Below are 17,543 nucleotides of genomic sequence, written 5' to 3'. Positions count from 1 at the left end.
TTATGCTTATTCAAATTTGATATACCGTTATAGCATACAACTGCTCATGGCGGTTTACAATATAATATATTTAAAGAAGAGAGAAAATAGAAATAGCATTTTACATTCCTGTTTTTGCAGATTAATTCCCTGGATCCAACCTGAAGAGGATCAATACAAGCAATCAATGAATATGGTCATTCTGAGAAATAGCTTGTCCAAATGCTAGATTCAAAAAATATGCTTTCAGAAGGGTTTTAAAAGTTTTAAAGATCATCTTTAACCAAATCTCACTAGGAAGCTGATTCCAAAGACTAGGTGCTAAACAAAAGAACACCTTTTCAACAGGTAAATTCCCATTTAGTCCTTTTGACTGATGGTAAAACCATCCTATTATGTTGTAATGATCTTAATGTTCATAATGGAGTATATTTCCTCCCTTTCTAAGGGAGGTCTAGTTAATGAATTAAAATAATACTAATCTGCAACAGCCAAGTTATCACAGGAGAGCTTATCAATAAGGCCCCCCCCCAAACTCATATAAGAAGATAAGGACATAATTGTCATACTGGGACAGGCTGAAGGTCCATCAAGTATCCTGTTTCCAACAGTGGCCAACCCATGTCTCAAATACCTAGTTAAATCTCAAGTAGTAAAACAGATTTTATGCTGCTTATCCTAGGAATAAGAAGTGGTTTCCCCAAGCCATCTCAAGAATGACCTATGGCAGTGTATCGCAAAGTGTGTGCCTCCTGAGATTTCTGGTGTGCCACGACACACTGGCGAGGAGGAGCGTCGTCCATGCCGGCTGCCTACAGGATGTGCCTCTCACAGCAAGAGGCATGTCCTGTAGGAAGTCAGCCGGCGTGGATGACTCTCCTCCTGGGCCGGCGTTTCTCCTCTTCTCCCTGCACCTCCTGGATCCCTGCAACAGCGGGGTTACGGCAAGACGGGCCTCCGCGCATGCGCAGAAGTTGACACGATGATGTCACGCACGCGCGTGATGTCATCGCGTCGACTTCCGGGTGCCTTCCGGCCAGGGCACTGCATTTAGCGCGCCGCCGGCCGGAAAAGTTTGCGGGACACTGCCCTATGGACTTCTTTTGGGGGAAATGATCCAAACCTTTTTTAAACCCTGCTGAACTAACTGATTTCACCACATTCTCCAGCAATGAATTCCAGAGTTTACTTGCACATTGAGAAAAGAACTATTTTCTCTGGTTTGTTTTAAATCTACTACTTAGTAGCTTCATCGCATGCCCCCTAATCCTTGTATTTTTGGAAAGAGTGAACAAACGATTCATATCTACCCTTTTCACTCTACTCAGTATTTTACAAACTTCTATCATCCGTTCTCCAAGCAGAAGAACCCTAGCTGCTTTAGCATTTCCTCATAGAGAAGGTCTCCTGTCCCGTTTATCATTTTTGTCGTCCTTCCCGGTGCCTGGTATATCTTTTTTGAGATACAGCGACCAGAACTGCACCCAGTATTCAAGATGTGGCTGCACCATAGAGCGATACAAGGACATTAAGTTTCAAGTTTATTCATATGGTTTGATTAAACGCTTAACCAGAAGTACAAAGCGTTGTACAAATAGTAAAAATAAAAGGACGTTAACATTTTAAGAAATTAAATGTACATAATTCATTACAGGACATACTTGGGTAACTGCTTTTTAAAGCCACAGGAAACAATAGGAAAGAGGGGGAGAGCTACAATTTTAAAGAAAAAGTACATAGAAGGGAAGTACATAAGGGGGGGGGGTAAAAAGAAAAGGATTGCTGGCGAAGATAAAGGTCAAATTAGAAAACTGCTAAAATTATCAATTTTGGAAACTGCTGAAATTGATAAGTATTACATTGTAGTTAGACATTGTATTTTCAGTTAAAGGCATCTTTGTTTTTAATTCCTTTCCTGATAATTGCAAATATTCTATTTGCTTTTTTAGCCACTACTGCACATTGAGTTGAGGGTTTCAAGGTATCCTCAGTAACATAACATAGTAGATGACGGCAGATAAAGACCCGAATGGTCCATCCAGTCTGCCCAACCTGATTCAATTTAATTTTTTTTTTTTTTTAATTTTTTCTTCTTAGCTATTTCTGGGCAAGAATCTAAAGCTTTACCCGGTACTGTGCTTGGGTTCCAACTGCCGAAATCTCTGTTAAGACTTACTCCAGCCCATCTACACCCTCCCAGCCATTGAAGCCCTCCCCTGCCCATCCTCCACCAAACGGCCATATACAGACCACAGACCGTGCAAGTCTGCCCAGTACTGGCCTAGTTCAATATTTAATATTATTTTCTGATTCTAAATCTTCTGTGTTCATCCCACGCTTCTTTGAACTCAGTCACAGTTTTACTTTCCACCACCTCTCTCGGGAGCGCATTCCAGGCATCCACCACCCTCTCCGCAAAGTAGAATTTCCTAACATTGCCCCTGAATCTACCACCCCTCAACCTCAAATTATGTCCTCTGGTTTTACCATTTTCCTTTCTCTGGAAAAGATTTTGTTCTACGTTAATACCCTTCAAGTATTTGAACGTCTGAATCAGATCTCCCCTGTCTCTCCTTTCCTCTAGGGTAGACATATTCAGTGATGACACCTAGATCCTTTTCCTGGGCAGCGACTCCTAATGTGGAACCCTGCATCACGTAGCTATCGTTTGGGTTCCTCTTTCCCACATGCATCACTTTGCACTTGCTCACATTAAACATCATCTGCCATTTTGATGCCCAGTCTTCCAGTCTCCCAAGGTCCTCTTGCAATTTTTCAGAATCCTCTTGCGATTTAACAACTTTGTGTCATCAGCAAATTTAATTATCTCACTAGTTATTCCCATTTCTAGATCATTGATAAATATGTAAAAAAGCAGCGGTCCCAGCTAGCGTTATTCCCAAATATTTAATGCCAGGCCCTATCTAGGCTTTGGCAGTGAATAACCATTTTTTGAGCTGGCTAATGCATAGCCAGTTAAGTCATTATTCAGGCCTTGACCGCAATAAGCCAAACCGCTTAACGATAGGACTGCTATTTATGTGGCTTGAGTTAAACAGTTTACTTATGCAATGAGGGGCTGAATATTGGCAGTCAACCTGACTCCACTCCTAGAATGCCCATGTGTTAGCCGATCTTGAATTCGGCACTAAGCTGTCATTTGCAGCAGAGGTAACCAGTTAACTGCCCCTGAAAATGGCTGGATAGCCTTGGACAAGCGATTTGACTAGTTGTCAGCTATTTCCGACTGGTTAAATCCAGCAGGTATTTATGTGCTTGAGAAGAGCAAACAATAAAGTGTATTTTTCAAAGTATTTAGCAGGAGCTGCTGCGGAAGATGAACCAATATTGAGCCAAGTCTGACCCCTGCAGGTCACACAGATATAAGGTTCCTATTTATAATTTAAGTGACAGCTTAGTGGGATATATTTAAAACTATTTTCTATTTGATGCATTTCCCCTTGCAGTCCAGTTGTCATGAGGAGAGCCAGTTGATTATGGAGTGGGGATGGGACAATTTTCATACATTCTGCATTGTACCGCTTGGTTTGCGCGCAATTTCTGACCCCGGCTCAATTCACTAACCACCCTCCAGACCTCATCCGCACCGTATGCGATCAGCGCATGCAAATGAGTAAAAAGGCATGTAAATTTCATGAAACCATTTCCTCCAAACCGACTGGCCTTTCCGTTCCAAAAAGTTACAACGGATGCCCTCTTGTTGTCGTGGGACCCTTGAAAAAGAAGAGGCGGAGGAAGATATCTTCTTTTTCAAGGGTCCCACGACAACAAGAGGGCATCCGTGGAAAATCAGGGGCGGGAAACTGCGAGGTGACACCAGGAAATTCTTTTTCACTGAAAGAGTGGTTGATCGCTGGAACAGTCTTCCACTACAGGTGATTGAGGCCAGCAGCGTGCCTGATTTTAAGGCCAAATGGGATAGACACGTGGGATCTATTCACAGAGAAAGGTAGGGGAGGGTCATTAGGGTGGGCAGACTAGATGGGCCATGGCCCTTATCTGCCGTCTATTTCTATGTTTCTATGCTGAGGACCAGTCATTTACATCCTCGCCAGCTATTTCTGCCTAGCAACTAATGTGTGCATGTTAAGGACCCCATCAAAAATATATATCTACCCCTCCAAAAATCATAAATATATCAAAACTTTTAAATATATGTTAACCGTCATCTACATAAGCGTTAGAAATATATATTTTTTCTTTTTTGGAATGAGCATAGCGAGCGTAGGAGTGAATCTTGTATTTGTAATGCGCATTGCGAGAAAATCGCGGATTAACCCTGTGCTCTCCTTGCACATTGTACATTTCAAATATCAATTCCAAATAACCAAAAAAAAAACCAAAAATCAAATAAAACTATTTTATGGGCCAGCTTTCCCTCCCCCCTTCCTTCCAGCTGGATTGTCGCGTGCATGTGACGGCAGGCGCATTCGGAGCCTGCTAATGACGTCCGCGATTAAACCACACCCCATTTCTACACAATGAATTCCCAAATAGCTAGCGCATGTGTTATGAGCTTCAAAACCAACCAGAATATGGTGCGCACGTGCGTCGATCGATGTTTCAACACTAATAGCAGCGTGTTTTTGATTGGATCATTTGCACGGACAAGCTGTACTGAATCGATCGGCTACAATGACTCGGAAACGGATAGAATACGAATAGGATAGATTTCAGGACTTTAGTGAATCCTGCCCAAAGACAGCACATGCCTGCAGACTTCCCACCAAGTTTCAAAGCCTAAGGTACATAAGAACATAAGAAATGGCTTCGCCGGATCAGACCCTAGGTCCATCCAGTCCGGCAACCCGCACCCGCGGAGGCCAAGCCAGGTGTTCCCTGTTGAGAAACCTTGTTTACTCGTATCCCTCAATGTGATTTGCGAGATGGTGTGCATCCAACTTGCCCTTGAATCCCGGAATGGTGGTCTCCATCACGACCTCCTCCGGGAGTGCGTTCCAAGCATCCACCACTCGTTGTGCGAAGCAGAATTTCCTGATATTTGTCCTGGGCCTGGTGCCCCTCAGCTTCAATCCATGACCTCTTGTCCGAGTCACATTGGACAATGTGAATAACGATGTTTCTTACTCTATTTTGTCGAATCCTTTTAGTATTTTAAAAGTCTCTATCATGTCCCCTCGCAGTCTTCTCTTCTCGAGGGTGAACAATCCCAGTTTTCCGAGGCGTTCTTTGTAGCTCAAGTTCTTGATACCTTTAACTAGCTTCGTGGCTCGTCTTTGCGCCCTCTCCAGCTGTGAGTATTGAAAACACAATTACTTCACTTTCTTTTACTATGAATAGATTTGTGCTGGTAAAAGCTAAATATGAAGATCTGTAAACGCTAGGGTTACCAGACGTCCAGATTTCCCCTGGACTTGTCCTCCTTTTGAGGACTTGTTCGGGAGTCCGGACGCCTTTTCAAAACCTGGCACTTTTGTCCAGGTTTTGAAAAGCCCCCTCAAATCACGTCGGGCATGGAGGAAGTCCGCACACGCGTGGATTTTCTCCCTGCCTGCCAAGAGCAGGCAGCGGGGGAGGGGGGGGGCAGGACTTGGGTGGTACTGGGGGCAGGATTAGGGCATTGCAGGGTGGGGATGGGCGGGCCTTGGGGGGAGGTCTAGGAGTCCGGATTTTTCAATTGGAAAATTTGGCAACCTTAGTAAACGCCATATATGTGTACACTTTTTCTCCTTGAACATAAACTCAACCTGAGAAAGCCTTAACGTGTATCATAAGAACATAAGAAATGCCGCTGCTGGGTCAGACCAGTGGTCCATCATGCCCAGCATTCTGCTCAAACAGCGGCCTTCTGGTCAAAGACCAGTGCCCTAACTGAGACCAGCCCTACCTGCGTATGTTCTGGTTCAGCAGGAACTTGTCTAACTTTGTCTTGAATCCCTGGAGGGTGTTTCCCCTATAACAGACTCCGAAAGGGCGTTCCAGTTTTCCTCCACTCTTTGGGTGAAGAAGAACTTCCTTACGTTTGTACGGAATCTATCCCCTTTTAACTTTAGAGAGTGTCCTCTCGTTCTCTCTACTCTGGAGAGGGTGAATAACCTGTCCTTGTCTACTAGAATGTTTCGATCATGTCCCCTCTCAATCTCCTCTGTTCGAGGGAGAAGAGGCCCAGTTTCTCTAGCCTCTCGCTGTACGGCAACTCCTCCAACCCCTTAACCATTTTAGTCGCTCTTCTCTGGACCCTTTCGAATAGTATCGTGTCCTTCTTCATATACGGCAACCAGTGCTGGACGCAGTATTCCAGGTGAGGGTGTACCGTGGCCCCGTACAGCAGCATGATAACCCTCTCCAATCTGTTCATGATCCCTTTAATCATTCCTAGCATTCTGTTCACCCTTTAACCGCTTTGAGGATTGTCCCTCAATACCTTATTTATAGGTCAGAAGTGAAAACAAAATGAAGAAAGGCCGAGGGTTGCATTTTCATAGAGCTTGTAGGCAAGTGACATTGTCAACTTTAAGGGCTCCTTTTACGAAGGTGCGCTAGGGCCTTAATGTGCGGAATAGCGCGCGCTAAAATACCGCGCGTGCTAGCCGCTACTGCCTCCTCTTGAGCAGGCAGTAGTTTTTCAGCTAGCGCGCGCTAATCCAGTGCGTGCGCTAAAAACGCTCGCGCACCTTCGTAAAAGGAGCCCTAAATTATGACTGACTAAATTAGGCACCTTTTCAGCCAAAACTGATCATCTAGGTTTGTGATGGAAAATGAAATTAAATCTAGTCAACCAAATTTTTTTTTTTTTTTTGGGGGGGGAGGGGCTAGAATTAGGCCTCCCGTTACAATATCTAGTTGTGTAACTGTCTGCCTTTACCTAATCCTATCCCAAGAACCGCCCAGAATTTGAGCTTTACGATACATTTTCAAAAAGGATGATCCAGCCACCTAATGGCCTAATTGGAAATTACATTACATTACATTAGGGATTTCTATTCCGCCATTACCTTGCAGTTCAAGGCGGGTTACAAAAAAAATATCCAAGATGTATTACAACAAGAACTTACAAAAAAAAAAAAAAATTGGTCATTTTCAAAGAGAGTAAGAGATGGGTAAGGTTATTTGTTTGGGGTAGTTGGCTTTAGTGAGAGGTGGAGTTTGAGACTTGCGGTATTATTTCTTTTTTCACAGTTTTCTTGAAGAGTATGGTCTTTATTTCTTTTCTAAAAGTCTTGTAGTCGAGGGATAAAATAAATAAATAAAACTAGCTTTGAAAATCTGTGCTTAATTATTCTGCCTGCCTGAGGACACTACAGATTTTGGCTTATGCAACTGTCCAGCGATCTTACTTTGAATCTGAGAGTCTTCCTGTTGTGCGGGCAGCTGCAGAATTCCCAGAGATGTAAAACCTGCCTCCACTTCCCAACTGGTATAAAATCTATTGCCCTATCAGTTATGCTCTCATTATAGTTATCCTCTGAAAATGAACCCAAGGGAAGGCCTTATAACACTTTTCTTGACTTTTTTGTTTCAATGATATGAAATGAAACAAAGAGTGTCGAGAAAAGTGTGGAATAACTTGTACGTTTCGTGGCTCCACATCATTCTCTTCTTGGTTGGGCTGAGAACTGTTCAGCGGCCCCTCGTATTGTGATGTCATAATGCCTCATTCCACCAATGCCTAAGAGCCAACCTCATCGTTGATGTCACAATGGCTTGGTTTCCCTATACCTGTGCCCATACACTAGAAGCATTTGCCTCATTGAAATGAAAAGTATCAAGAAAAAGTGTGGAATAACTTGTACGTTTCGTGGCTCCCCATCATTTTCTTCTTGGTTGGGCTGAACTTTTCAGTGGTCCCTTGTAAATACCGTATTTTCACGCATATAACGCGCGCGTTATACGCGTTTTTACCTACCGCGCATACCCCTCGCACGTTATATGCGTGAGCGCGGTATACAAAAGTTTTAAAACATAGTTCCCACCCCGCCCGACGCCCGATTCACCCCCCCAGCAGGACCGCTCGCACCCCCACCCCGAACGACCGCTCGCACGCGCTCCCACCCGCACCCGCATCCACGATCGGAGCAAGAGGGAGCCCAAGCCCTCTTGCCCGGCCGACTCCCCGACGTCCGATACATCCCCCCCCCCGGCAGGACCACTCGCACCCCCACCCCGAAGGACCGCCGACTTCCCGACAATATCGGGCCAGAAGGGAGCCCAAACCCTCCTGGCCAGACCGCTCGCACCCCCACCCCGAACGACCGCTCGCACGCGCTCCCACCCGCACCCGCATCCACGATCGGAGCAAGAGGGAGCCCAAGCCCTCTTGCCCGGCCGACTCCCCGACGTCCGATACATCCCCCCCCCCCGGCAGGACCACTCGCACCCCCACCCCGAAGGACCGCCGACTTCCCGACAATATCGGGCCAGAAGGAAGCCCAAACCCTCCTGGCCAGACCGCTCGCACCCCCACCCCGAACGACCGCTCGCACGCGCTCCCACCCGCACCCGCATCCACGATCGGAGCAAGAGGGAGCCCAAGCCCTCTTGCCCGGCCGACTCCCCGACGTCCGATACATCCCCCCCCCCGGCAGGACCACTCGCACCCCCACCCCGAAGGACCGCCGACTTCCCGACAATATCGGGCCAGAAGGGAGCCCAAACCCTCCTGGCCACGGCGACCCCCTAACCCCACCCCGCACTACATTACGGGCAGGAGGGATCCCAGGCCCTCCTGCCCTCGACGCAAACCCCCCTCCCTCCAACGACCGCCCCCCCCAAGACCCTCCGACCGCCCCCCCAGCCGACCCGCGACCCCCCTGGCGACCCCCACGACCCCCCCACCCCCCTTCCCCGTACCTTTGGTAGTTGGGCCAGAAGGGAGCCCAAACCCTCCTGGCCACGGTGACCCCCTAACCCCCCCCCGCACTACATTACGGGCAGGAGGGATCCCAGGCCCTCCTGCCCTCGACGCAAACCCCCCCCCCCCCCAACGACCGCCCCCCCCAAGAACCTCCGACCGCCCCCCAGCCGACCCGCGATCCCCCTGGCGACCCCCACGACCCCCCCCCCCCCCTTCCCCGTACCTTTGGTAGTTGGCCGGACAGACGGGAGCCAAACCCGCCTGTCCGGCAGGCAGCCTACGAAGGAATGAGGCCGGATTGGCCCATCCATCCTAAAGCTCCGCCTACTGGTGGGGCCTAAGGCGCGTGGGCCAATCAGAATAGGCCCTGGAGCTTTAGGTCCCACCTGGGGGCGCGGCCTGAGGCACATGGGCCCAACCCGACCATGTGCCTCAGGCCGCGCCCCCAGGTGGGACCTAAGGCTCCAGGGCCTATTCTGATTGGCCCACGCGCCTTAGGCCCCACCAGTAGGCGGAGCTTTAGGATGGATGGGCCAATCCGGCCTCATTCCTTCGTTGGCTGCCTGCCGGACAGGCGGGTTTGGCTCCCGTCTGTCCGGCCAACTACCAAAGGTACGGGGAAGGGGGGTGGGGGGGTCGTGGGGGTCGCCAGGGGGGTCGCGGGTCGGCTGGGGGGGCGGTCGGAGGTTCTTGGGGGGGGCGGTCGTTGGGGGGGAGGGGGGTTTGCGTCGAGGGCAGGAGGGCCTGGGATCCCTCCTGCCCGTAATGTAGTGCGGGGTGGGGTTAGGGGGTCGCCGTGGCCAGGAGGGTTTGGGCTCCCTTCTGGCCCAACTACCAAAGGTACGGGGAAGGGGGGTGGGGGGGTCGTGGGGGTCGCCAGGGGGGTCGCGGGTCGGCTGGGGGGCGGTCGGAGGTTCTTGGGGGGGGCGGTCGTTGGGGGGAGGGGGGTTTGCGTCGAGGGCAGGAGGGCCTGGGATCCCTCCTGCCCGTAATGTAGTGCGGGGTGGGGTTAGGGGGTCGCCGTGGCCAGGAGGATTTGGGCTCCCTCCTGGCCCGATATTGTTGGGGAGTCGGCGGTCCTTCGGGGGGGAGGGATGTATTGGACGTCGGGGGGGGCATCAGGCTTTCAGGATGGGGACAGACCTTCAAGGGGGGACAGTGCACGGAAGTCAGGGGGGGTGAACGGAGAGTCGGGACAGCGCACGGAAAGTCAGGGCGGGCGAAAGGAGCGTCGGGCAGCATGCGCGGTATACCCGTGAGCGCGGTATACCAAAGTTTTTGTACATATCATCGTGATTTCTGCGCGCTATACCCGTGTGCGCGTTTTATACGGGTGCGCGTTATTTGCGTGAAAATACGGTATATTGCAGTGGGGGTTTTTTTTCCTTAGTTGTGTTATTTTTTTCATACTTGCGCTTTTTTCATGTGGTAATATTCTTATTTATGTTAAAATGAAAGGCAGTCAAAAATGGGAATAATAAAAAAGAAAAGAACTTGAAAACTTACATTTTAACATTTTAACAGCCACTTTCATAGTCGACTGAGAATGGCTTAAACCGTGGGCGGTGGCTTCCACGACTCTACCAAAGGCTCCAGAGCCAAGGATTCTACCTGGATTAATGAAAATAACAAATGCCATTTCAACGTACATTTATATTTTAAAATATATATATATATATATATATTAATTTTCTCTTGCAAAGATTTTTCCCCCTCTTTTACAAAGCCCGATAGCGCAAGCCGTTGCGGTAACTGCCCCGAAGCCCATAGGGATTTAAAGGGCTTTGGGGCTTTTGTTGCATGGCAAGTGCTAGTGCAGCTTTGTAAAAGGAAGGGTTTACTATGCATTAATGAAAAACGTTTACTCCTCACAGAATACTATTCTATCTCCATTCAATGTTATACTTCAGGAAACATTGTAAATGGCAGCAAAAGGAAAGTAAGGTCCAAAACAATCATGGGACTTGTGAGAACTCATGGCAGCCATTCAGTGAGTGGCTCAGCACCAGGCAGGAGCGCGGAAAGCTAGCTCCTGCCCAGTACACCATTGGACCACCAGAGATTCAAAAAGGTACACAGGGGGATGTGGGAGGGAGGTAAAAAAAATTGTAAAGAGTTGGCTGGGACAGGAGGGATACCTCCTGTTCCGGCCCATCATGTCATAAGGCAGGATTGATGGAGGCCTGCAGGACATCGGGAGAGAGTGGGGACAGGGCAGGGTGGGGGGCTGGGTGCAGAGCCTGGCAGAGAGGGAGGGGGAAAGGGTGGAGTGCCTCTCAGGGCAGGGAGGAAGTTGGGCTGAGTGCAGAGTCTGGAAGGGAAGGTAGTGAGGGGGGATGGGCGGGCACATGAATATTAACTCCCTCCCTGTCGTATATTTGAGTCAACCTTTTTTCCTCCTTTTTTGGAGGAAAAGGGGTACCTCATCTTATACTCGGATCGACTTATATTCGAGTATATAAGGTATACACAGAGATAAGTAGTAGTAGAAATCATTTTAAATACTGGATTTGGATTTTAGATTTAGCAGTTGCTTTTCCCAAATCCTATGTACATATATGTGTCATTTCCCTTCCCAAAAGGGCTCACAGTCTAAACTGTACCTGAGGCAAACGAGGGTGAAGTGATTTGCCCAAGATTCTAAGAGGTGTCAGTGAGAACAGTGTAATTTAGAGCCTGGCTTCCCTGGCTCAAAACCAATTCCTTTGACCACTACTACTAATCATTTCTATAGTGTTACCAGATAAGAACATAAGAACATAAGCATCACCTCTGCCGAGTCAGACCATAGGTCCATCGTGCCCAGCAGTCCGCTCCCGCGGCAGCCCCCCAGGTCAATGACCTATAAGTGATCCTTTACTAAGACATTTTATCCTGTATAGTACCCCTCTAATTATACCCTTCAATCTCCTTTTCCTTCAAGAACTCATCCAATCCCTTTTTGAAACCCAAAATCGTACTCTGCTCTACCACCTCCTCTGGAAGCGCATTCCAGGTATCCACCACCCTCTGAGTGAAGAAGAACTTCCTAGCATTTATTCTGAATCTGTCTCCCTTCAATTTTTTTTGAGTGCCCTCTTGTTCTTGTTGCCCCCTCCAGTCTGAAGAATCTGTCCCTCACTACCTTCTCTATACCCTTCATGATCTTGTAAGTTTCTATCATGTCCCCTCTAAGTCTCCGCTTTTCCAGAGTAAAGAACCCCAGCTTCTTCAGCCTTTCAGCATATGAAAGGTTTTCCGTGACCTTTATCATTCTTGTTGCTCTTCTCTGGACCCTCTTGAGTATCGCCATATCCTTCTTAAGGTACGGCGACCAGTACTGAAGGCAGTATTCCAGATGCGGGCGTACCATCGCCCGATATTGCGGCAGGATAACTTCTTTGGTTCTGGTAGTGATTCGCTTTTTGATAATGCCCAACATTCTGTTCACCTTCTTTGAGGCCGCTGTACATTGTGCCTCCAGCTTCATTGTTTTGCCCACCAAAACCCCAAGTCCTTTTCTAGGTTGCTTACCCCCAATACCATCCCTCGCATCGTGCAGTTGTACATCTGGTTTCCTTTCCCTATGTGCAAAGACTTTGCATTTCTCTACATTGAAGCTCATTTGCCATTTATTTGTCCATTCACTCAGTTTGTTCAGGTCCCTTTGTAGTTCTTTACATTCCTCAACAGTTCTAACCCTACTGAAGAATTTTGTGTCATCCGCAAATTTTATAACTTCGCACTTCGTCCCTACTTCCAGATCATTTATGAATATATTGAACAGCAGTGGTCCCAGCACTGACCCCTGCGGGACACCACTCGTGACTCCTTTCCAGTCAGAGTAGTGTCCCTTTACTTCCACCCTCTGTTTCCTGTCCGCCAGCCAATTTCTGATCCATCTGTGCACGTCCCCTTCTACCCCGTGGTTCCACAGTTTCCTTAGTAGGCGCTTGTGGGGTACCTTGTTGAAGGCTTTTTGGAAGTCCAGATATATGATGTCTATGGGGTCACCTTTGTCCAATTGTTTGTTTATCCCCTCAAAGAAGTGCAGTAGGTTCGTTTGGCAAGATCTTCCTTTACAGAAACTGTGCTGGCTGGTTCTCAACAGATTATTTCTTTCTATATGCTCACTGATGCTGTCCTTGATTAATGATTCGGCCATCTTCCCCGGAACTGAGGTTAAGCTCACCGGTCTGTAGTTCCCCGGGTCGCCTCTGGATCACTTTTCGAAGATAGGTGTAACATTCGCTATCCTCCAGTCCTCCGGGATTACACCTGTTTTCAAGGATAGGTTGCAAATCTGCTGTAGTAACTCCGCTATTTCGTCTCTGAGCTCTTTAAGTATTCTCGGGTGGATTCCGTCTGGTCCCGGAGATTTGTCAGTTTTTAATCTATCTATCTATTTGAGTACGTCTTCAAGGCTCACCTCCATTGACAATAATTTTTCCTCTTGAAGATTTTTTCTGGTTTTGGCATGTTGGATATGTCCTCTTTTGTGAAGACCGACAAGAAGAACATGTTTAATCTGTCTGCCACCTCCTTTTACCTCCTTTACCACTCCTTTCCTGTCTCCCTCATCCAGGGGTCCCACCTCCTCCCTTGCCGGTTGTTTTCCTTTCACATATCGAAAGAATGGTTTTAAATTCCGTGCCTCCTTGGCAAGTCTCTCTTCATACTCTTTTCTCGCTGTTCTGATGTTTCCTGTGCTCTTTCCAATTTTCCTCGGTTTTATTCTTTTTCCACTTCCTGAATGATTTTTTCTTGTCTCCTATCACCTTCTTAACTTTATTGGTTATCTATGCCGGGTGTTTTGCTTGATTCTTTTTGCACCCTTTTCTAAATCTGGGTATATACAGGTTTTGCGCCTCGTTTACTGTGTCCTCGAATAAGGTCCAGGCTTGCTCCACCGTCTGTTATTTCCTGGAGCTGTTCCTGAGTTTTCTCTTTACCATTAGTCTCATGGCATCATAATTCCCTTTCTTGAAGTTAAACGTTGTTGCAATGGTTCTCTTCCCCTTTGGCATTCCTATTTCCATTTTGAATTGAATCATATTGTGATCACTGTTTCCTAATGGTCCTACTACTTCCACCTCTTGGGCAGGTCCTTTCAGCCTGCTGAGGATTAAATCCAGTATAGCTGTCCCTCTCGTTGGTTCCTTGACAAGCTGTTCCAAGAAGCAGTCCCGTACAGCCTCCAGGAACTCCGTTTCCTTTGAACATTTTGAAGCTCCATGGCTCCAGTCTATCCCGGGGTAATTGAAATCTCCCATAACTATGGTGTTTGCGTTTTTACATTCTCGCCTCAATTCGGCTCTCAGTTCTTCATCCTTTGCTTCTGTTTGTCCAGGTGGACGGTAGTACAGTCTCATCTTTATCTCGGTTCCCTTTCTTCCTGGTATTTTAACCCATATCGATTCCAGTTGGTCATTTGTCACTGCTGCGTCCACTCCGGTCAAGTGAATGGTATCCTTTATGTAAAGTACTACTCCTCCTCCTTTCTGATGTGTCCTGTCTCTTCGGTAGAGCTTGTACCCTGGCAGTACTATGTCCCATTTGTTTTCTTTGTTCCACCATGTTTCCGTGATCGCTATGATGTCTAGGTTCTCATCTTTGGCCATGATTTCTAGTTCGCCCATTTTGTTCCTCAGGCTTCGCAGCGCAACCACTAAACTACTCTTCCCCTGCAAAATATTTGCCAGGAAATTTTATACATAATGGCCCCTATATTCAGACTACGGGAGGTAGCCAGGCTACCTCTCATGGTCTGCAGCGATTCTGGATAACGTGTTTTAGGGAAGCTTTACAGAAATGGTGGAGGCAAGATGATCAGAAGCGTAACTGGTCTTGCTGCCTTGCCATCAGAGCGTAGCTGACTTTTCCGGGAAATCTGACTCTCTTTCTTGATCCCTTTTACCTAGAAGAAGTTTTTCTCTCGGAAGCTCCCAAGTGGAATCGTAGGGTAGCTGCATGGGATCCACGTAAATATATTCGTGGCCATCGGAACTCACGGACTCTATCACTTTCCAGCGAATTTCATAACGAGGCTTCTGCAGGGACAAAAAGAAATGGATCCTGGTCAGTCAATGTCTGCATTGGAGATTTACCTCCTCTTTTACTAAGATGCGCTAATCGATTAGCATGCGCTAAACGCTAATGAGTCCATAGACTAACATGCATGCGTTAGTGTTTAGCGTGCGCTAAATCAACAATGCGCTAAGAAACAACATTACCAAAACTGTACCTTTTGCCACAGGATAATGAGGATCACCAGAAAAATCACTACCAGAACCATCAAGGCAAGGATACTTGAGATAATGATGACCTTGAAAGATGAAGCTAAAAGAAGAACCCAGACATGAAATGTAGCAGTGAATGCAGCTGCAATGATATCTTGAACAATGTCTTACAATACATCCTACTTCATCATAAGAACATAAGAATAGCTTTTCTGGGTCAGATCAGTGGTCCATCTGAAAAGTCACTTGGACACACAAAGACAGAGGCGTGAAGAAGGTACAAGAGGTTTATTTACAGCATGCCGGACCCTTGTGCAGTGAACAGCCTGCTTACAAGAGTGTTAGAAACAGGAAATGCATGGACTTTTAAGCCCTTTTCACTAAGCATATGCAAAAACTACAATTTTCATTTGTTACTTCTATAACTTTCTACAATTCTTATTGGTCCTAAGCCAGCACTTATGATAGGTTCAGGGGTACAACTTATAGTCCTATAGGAAGCTAGCTCATTTCTCTGCTTATTTAAGCCTTGCAGTTCTAAATGTTACATGTTCAGGAAAGCAGGGTACATCATGGCTCAAACTCTTATCTATTTAGCTTACAATGTGGTAAGGCAGGGACATACATTTCAAGCAGATGATGTCAAATAGATTTTACACTTTTTCCAGCTATGTAGGCCAGAGCAGTATTTCAAACAACAGTTAACCATTTCATGACCCTACACATCAAGCCCTGTAACCCGTTCTCACGGTGGCCAATCCAGGTCACTAGTACCTGGCCAAAACCCAAGGAGTAGCAACATTCCATGCTACCGATCCAGGGCAAGCAGTGGCTTCCCCCATGTCTTTCTTCTTGCAACAAATTGAGGGACATGGCAGCACATTGTAATGTAATGTAATTTATTTCTTATATACCGCTACATCCGTTAGGTTCTAAGCGGTTTACAGAAAATATACATTAAGATTAGAAATAAGAAAGGTACTTGAAAAATTCCCTTACTGTCCCGAAGGCTCACAATCTAACTAAAGTACCTGGAGGGTAATAGAGAAGTGAAAAGTAGAGTTAGAGGAAAAATAAAAATAAAATAAACATTTTAACAAGACAGCATTGATCTAAATACTTTGGAAGGTAGAAGAGAGGAGAGAAAGGAATAATGACTTACTTTCTACAATCTTAATTTCAAGGTTTATCAGTGAAATGGTGTGGTGACCAACACTCTTCAAGGTAATACGTAGAAATAAAACAAAAACATAAAGGAAAAAAAAATACCACATTTTTTAATTGGACTAACTTAATGTAGTTTATGATTAGCTTTAAGAGGTAACCCCTTCTTTCTCAGATCAGAAATTTCTGATCTGAGGAAGAAGGATTTACCTTCGAAAACTAATCAAACTACATTAAGCTATATGTTCTCTTAGGCTTCTATTACTGGCATCATGATTGTAGCAGGTTTCTGAGTCATGCCACATCTGTGTAGGAAGAACCGACGTTTCAGCCATCATGCTGTGGCTTTCTTCAGAGTATACTGTGAGGTCTGCAGTGTGTCTTTATATATAGTGGGTTCACGGACCTGACTGAGAACAGGGCAGACTGTAGGTCGAGAAATTCCCTGCCAAATTCAAATTCATGACAAGCAGCCTTCCCTGTTCTCAATCAGTTCAGCCCAACAAACTTTCCCACCATAAATTCAAATTTCTTGACCCACAGTCTACCCTGTTCTCAATCAGATCCATGAACCCAATATATATGAAGACAAGCTGCAGACCTCAAAGCATGCCCTGAAGAAAGCCACAGCACAATGGCTGAAACGTCGTTTCTTTCTACACAGACGCGGCAAGACCCGGAAACCTACTACAATTACATTAAGCTAGTCCATTAAAAAAAAGACTTATCAGCAAACCATAGGGTCAATAACAGATAAGAGACAGTACGTAAAATACCAGAACAAAGATCTACTGACTGGATAAGGTACTTGATACATTTTAGTCACCGATCTTTCGGCAAATCTTCCGTAGAACCTAACTGTTAAGATTTTTGGTTGACAATATTCCTAAATGTAGACTTGATTGGCTAGATCAGGGGTGGGCAACTCCGGTCCTCAAGGGCTGGAATCCAGTTGGGTTTTCAGGATTGCCCCAATGAATATGCATTGAAAGCAGTGCATGCAAATAGATCTCATGCATATTCATTGGGGAAATCCTGAAAACCCGACTGGATTCCGGCACTCGAGGACCAGAATTGTCCACCCCTGGGCTAGATATAGGACCATTGCCCTCCCAGGTCACATCTTACAGGATCACTCTGACTCTACCAACAAGACCACCCTGATACTAACAAGATATACCATGACAGTTTGTGCTAATATTCATTAACACTATGAGGCTCATTTTCAAAAAAGAAAAATGTTCAAAATGTAGCATAAAGGGGAAGATGGATGTTTTTCTTACCAAACCTTTCCAATTTGCAATTTACAAAACATACTGTATTTTGCAGATGGATTTCTATGGTGC

At 46.4% G+C, this 17,543-nt stretch overlaps 1 protein-coding gene across 3 annotated transcripts in view; it reads right to left on the bottom strand.

Moving 5' to 3' along the window:
* The window catches only part of PDGFRB (platelet derived growth factor receptor beta), a 145,709-nt gene that overhangs the window by 26,428 nt on the left and 101,738 nt on the right, over positions 1–17,543 (bottom strand). For all 3 annotated transcript variants that reach the window (XM_033927260.1, XM_033927261.1, XM_033927262.1), the window contains exons 11-13: positions 15,039–15,133; positions 14,712–14,844; positions 10,322–10,426 (exon numbers count right to left, since the gene is read on the bottom strand). In XM_033927260.1, the coding sequence (XP_033783151.1) occupies positions 10,322–10,426; positions 14,712–14,844; positions 15,039–15,133 (333 nt within the window). The remainder of the gene's footprint in view (positions 1–10,321; positions 10,427–14,711; positions 14,845–15,038; positions 15,134–17,543) is intronic.

Source organism: Geotrypetes seraphini, chromosome 18, assembly GCF_902459505.1.
Source record: "Geotrypetes seraphini chromosome 18, aGeoSer1.1, whole genome shotgun sequence".
NCBI classification, from domain to species: Eukaryota; Metazoa; Chordata; class Amphibia; order Gymnophiona; family Dermophiidae; genus Geotrypetes; species Geotrypetes seraphini.
Note: the sequence above shows the minus strand (reverse complement) of the source record. Positions and strands in the feature narration are given on the sequence as shown.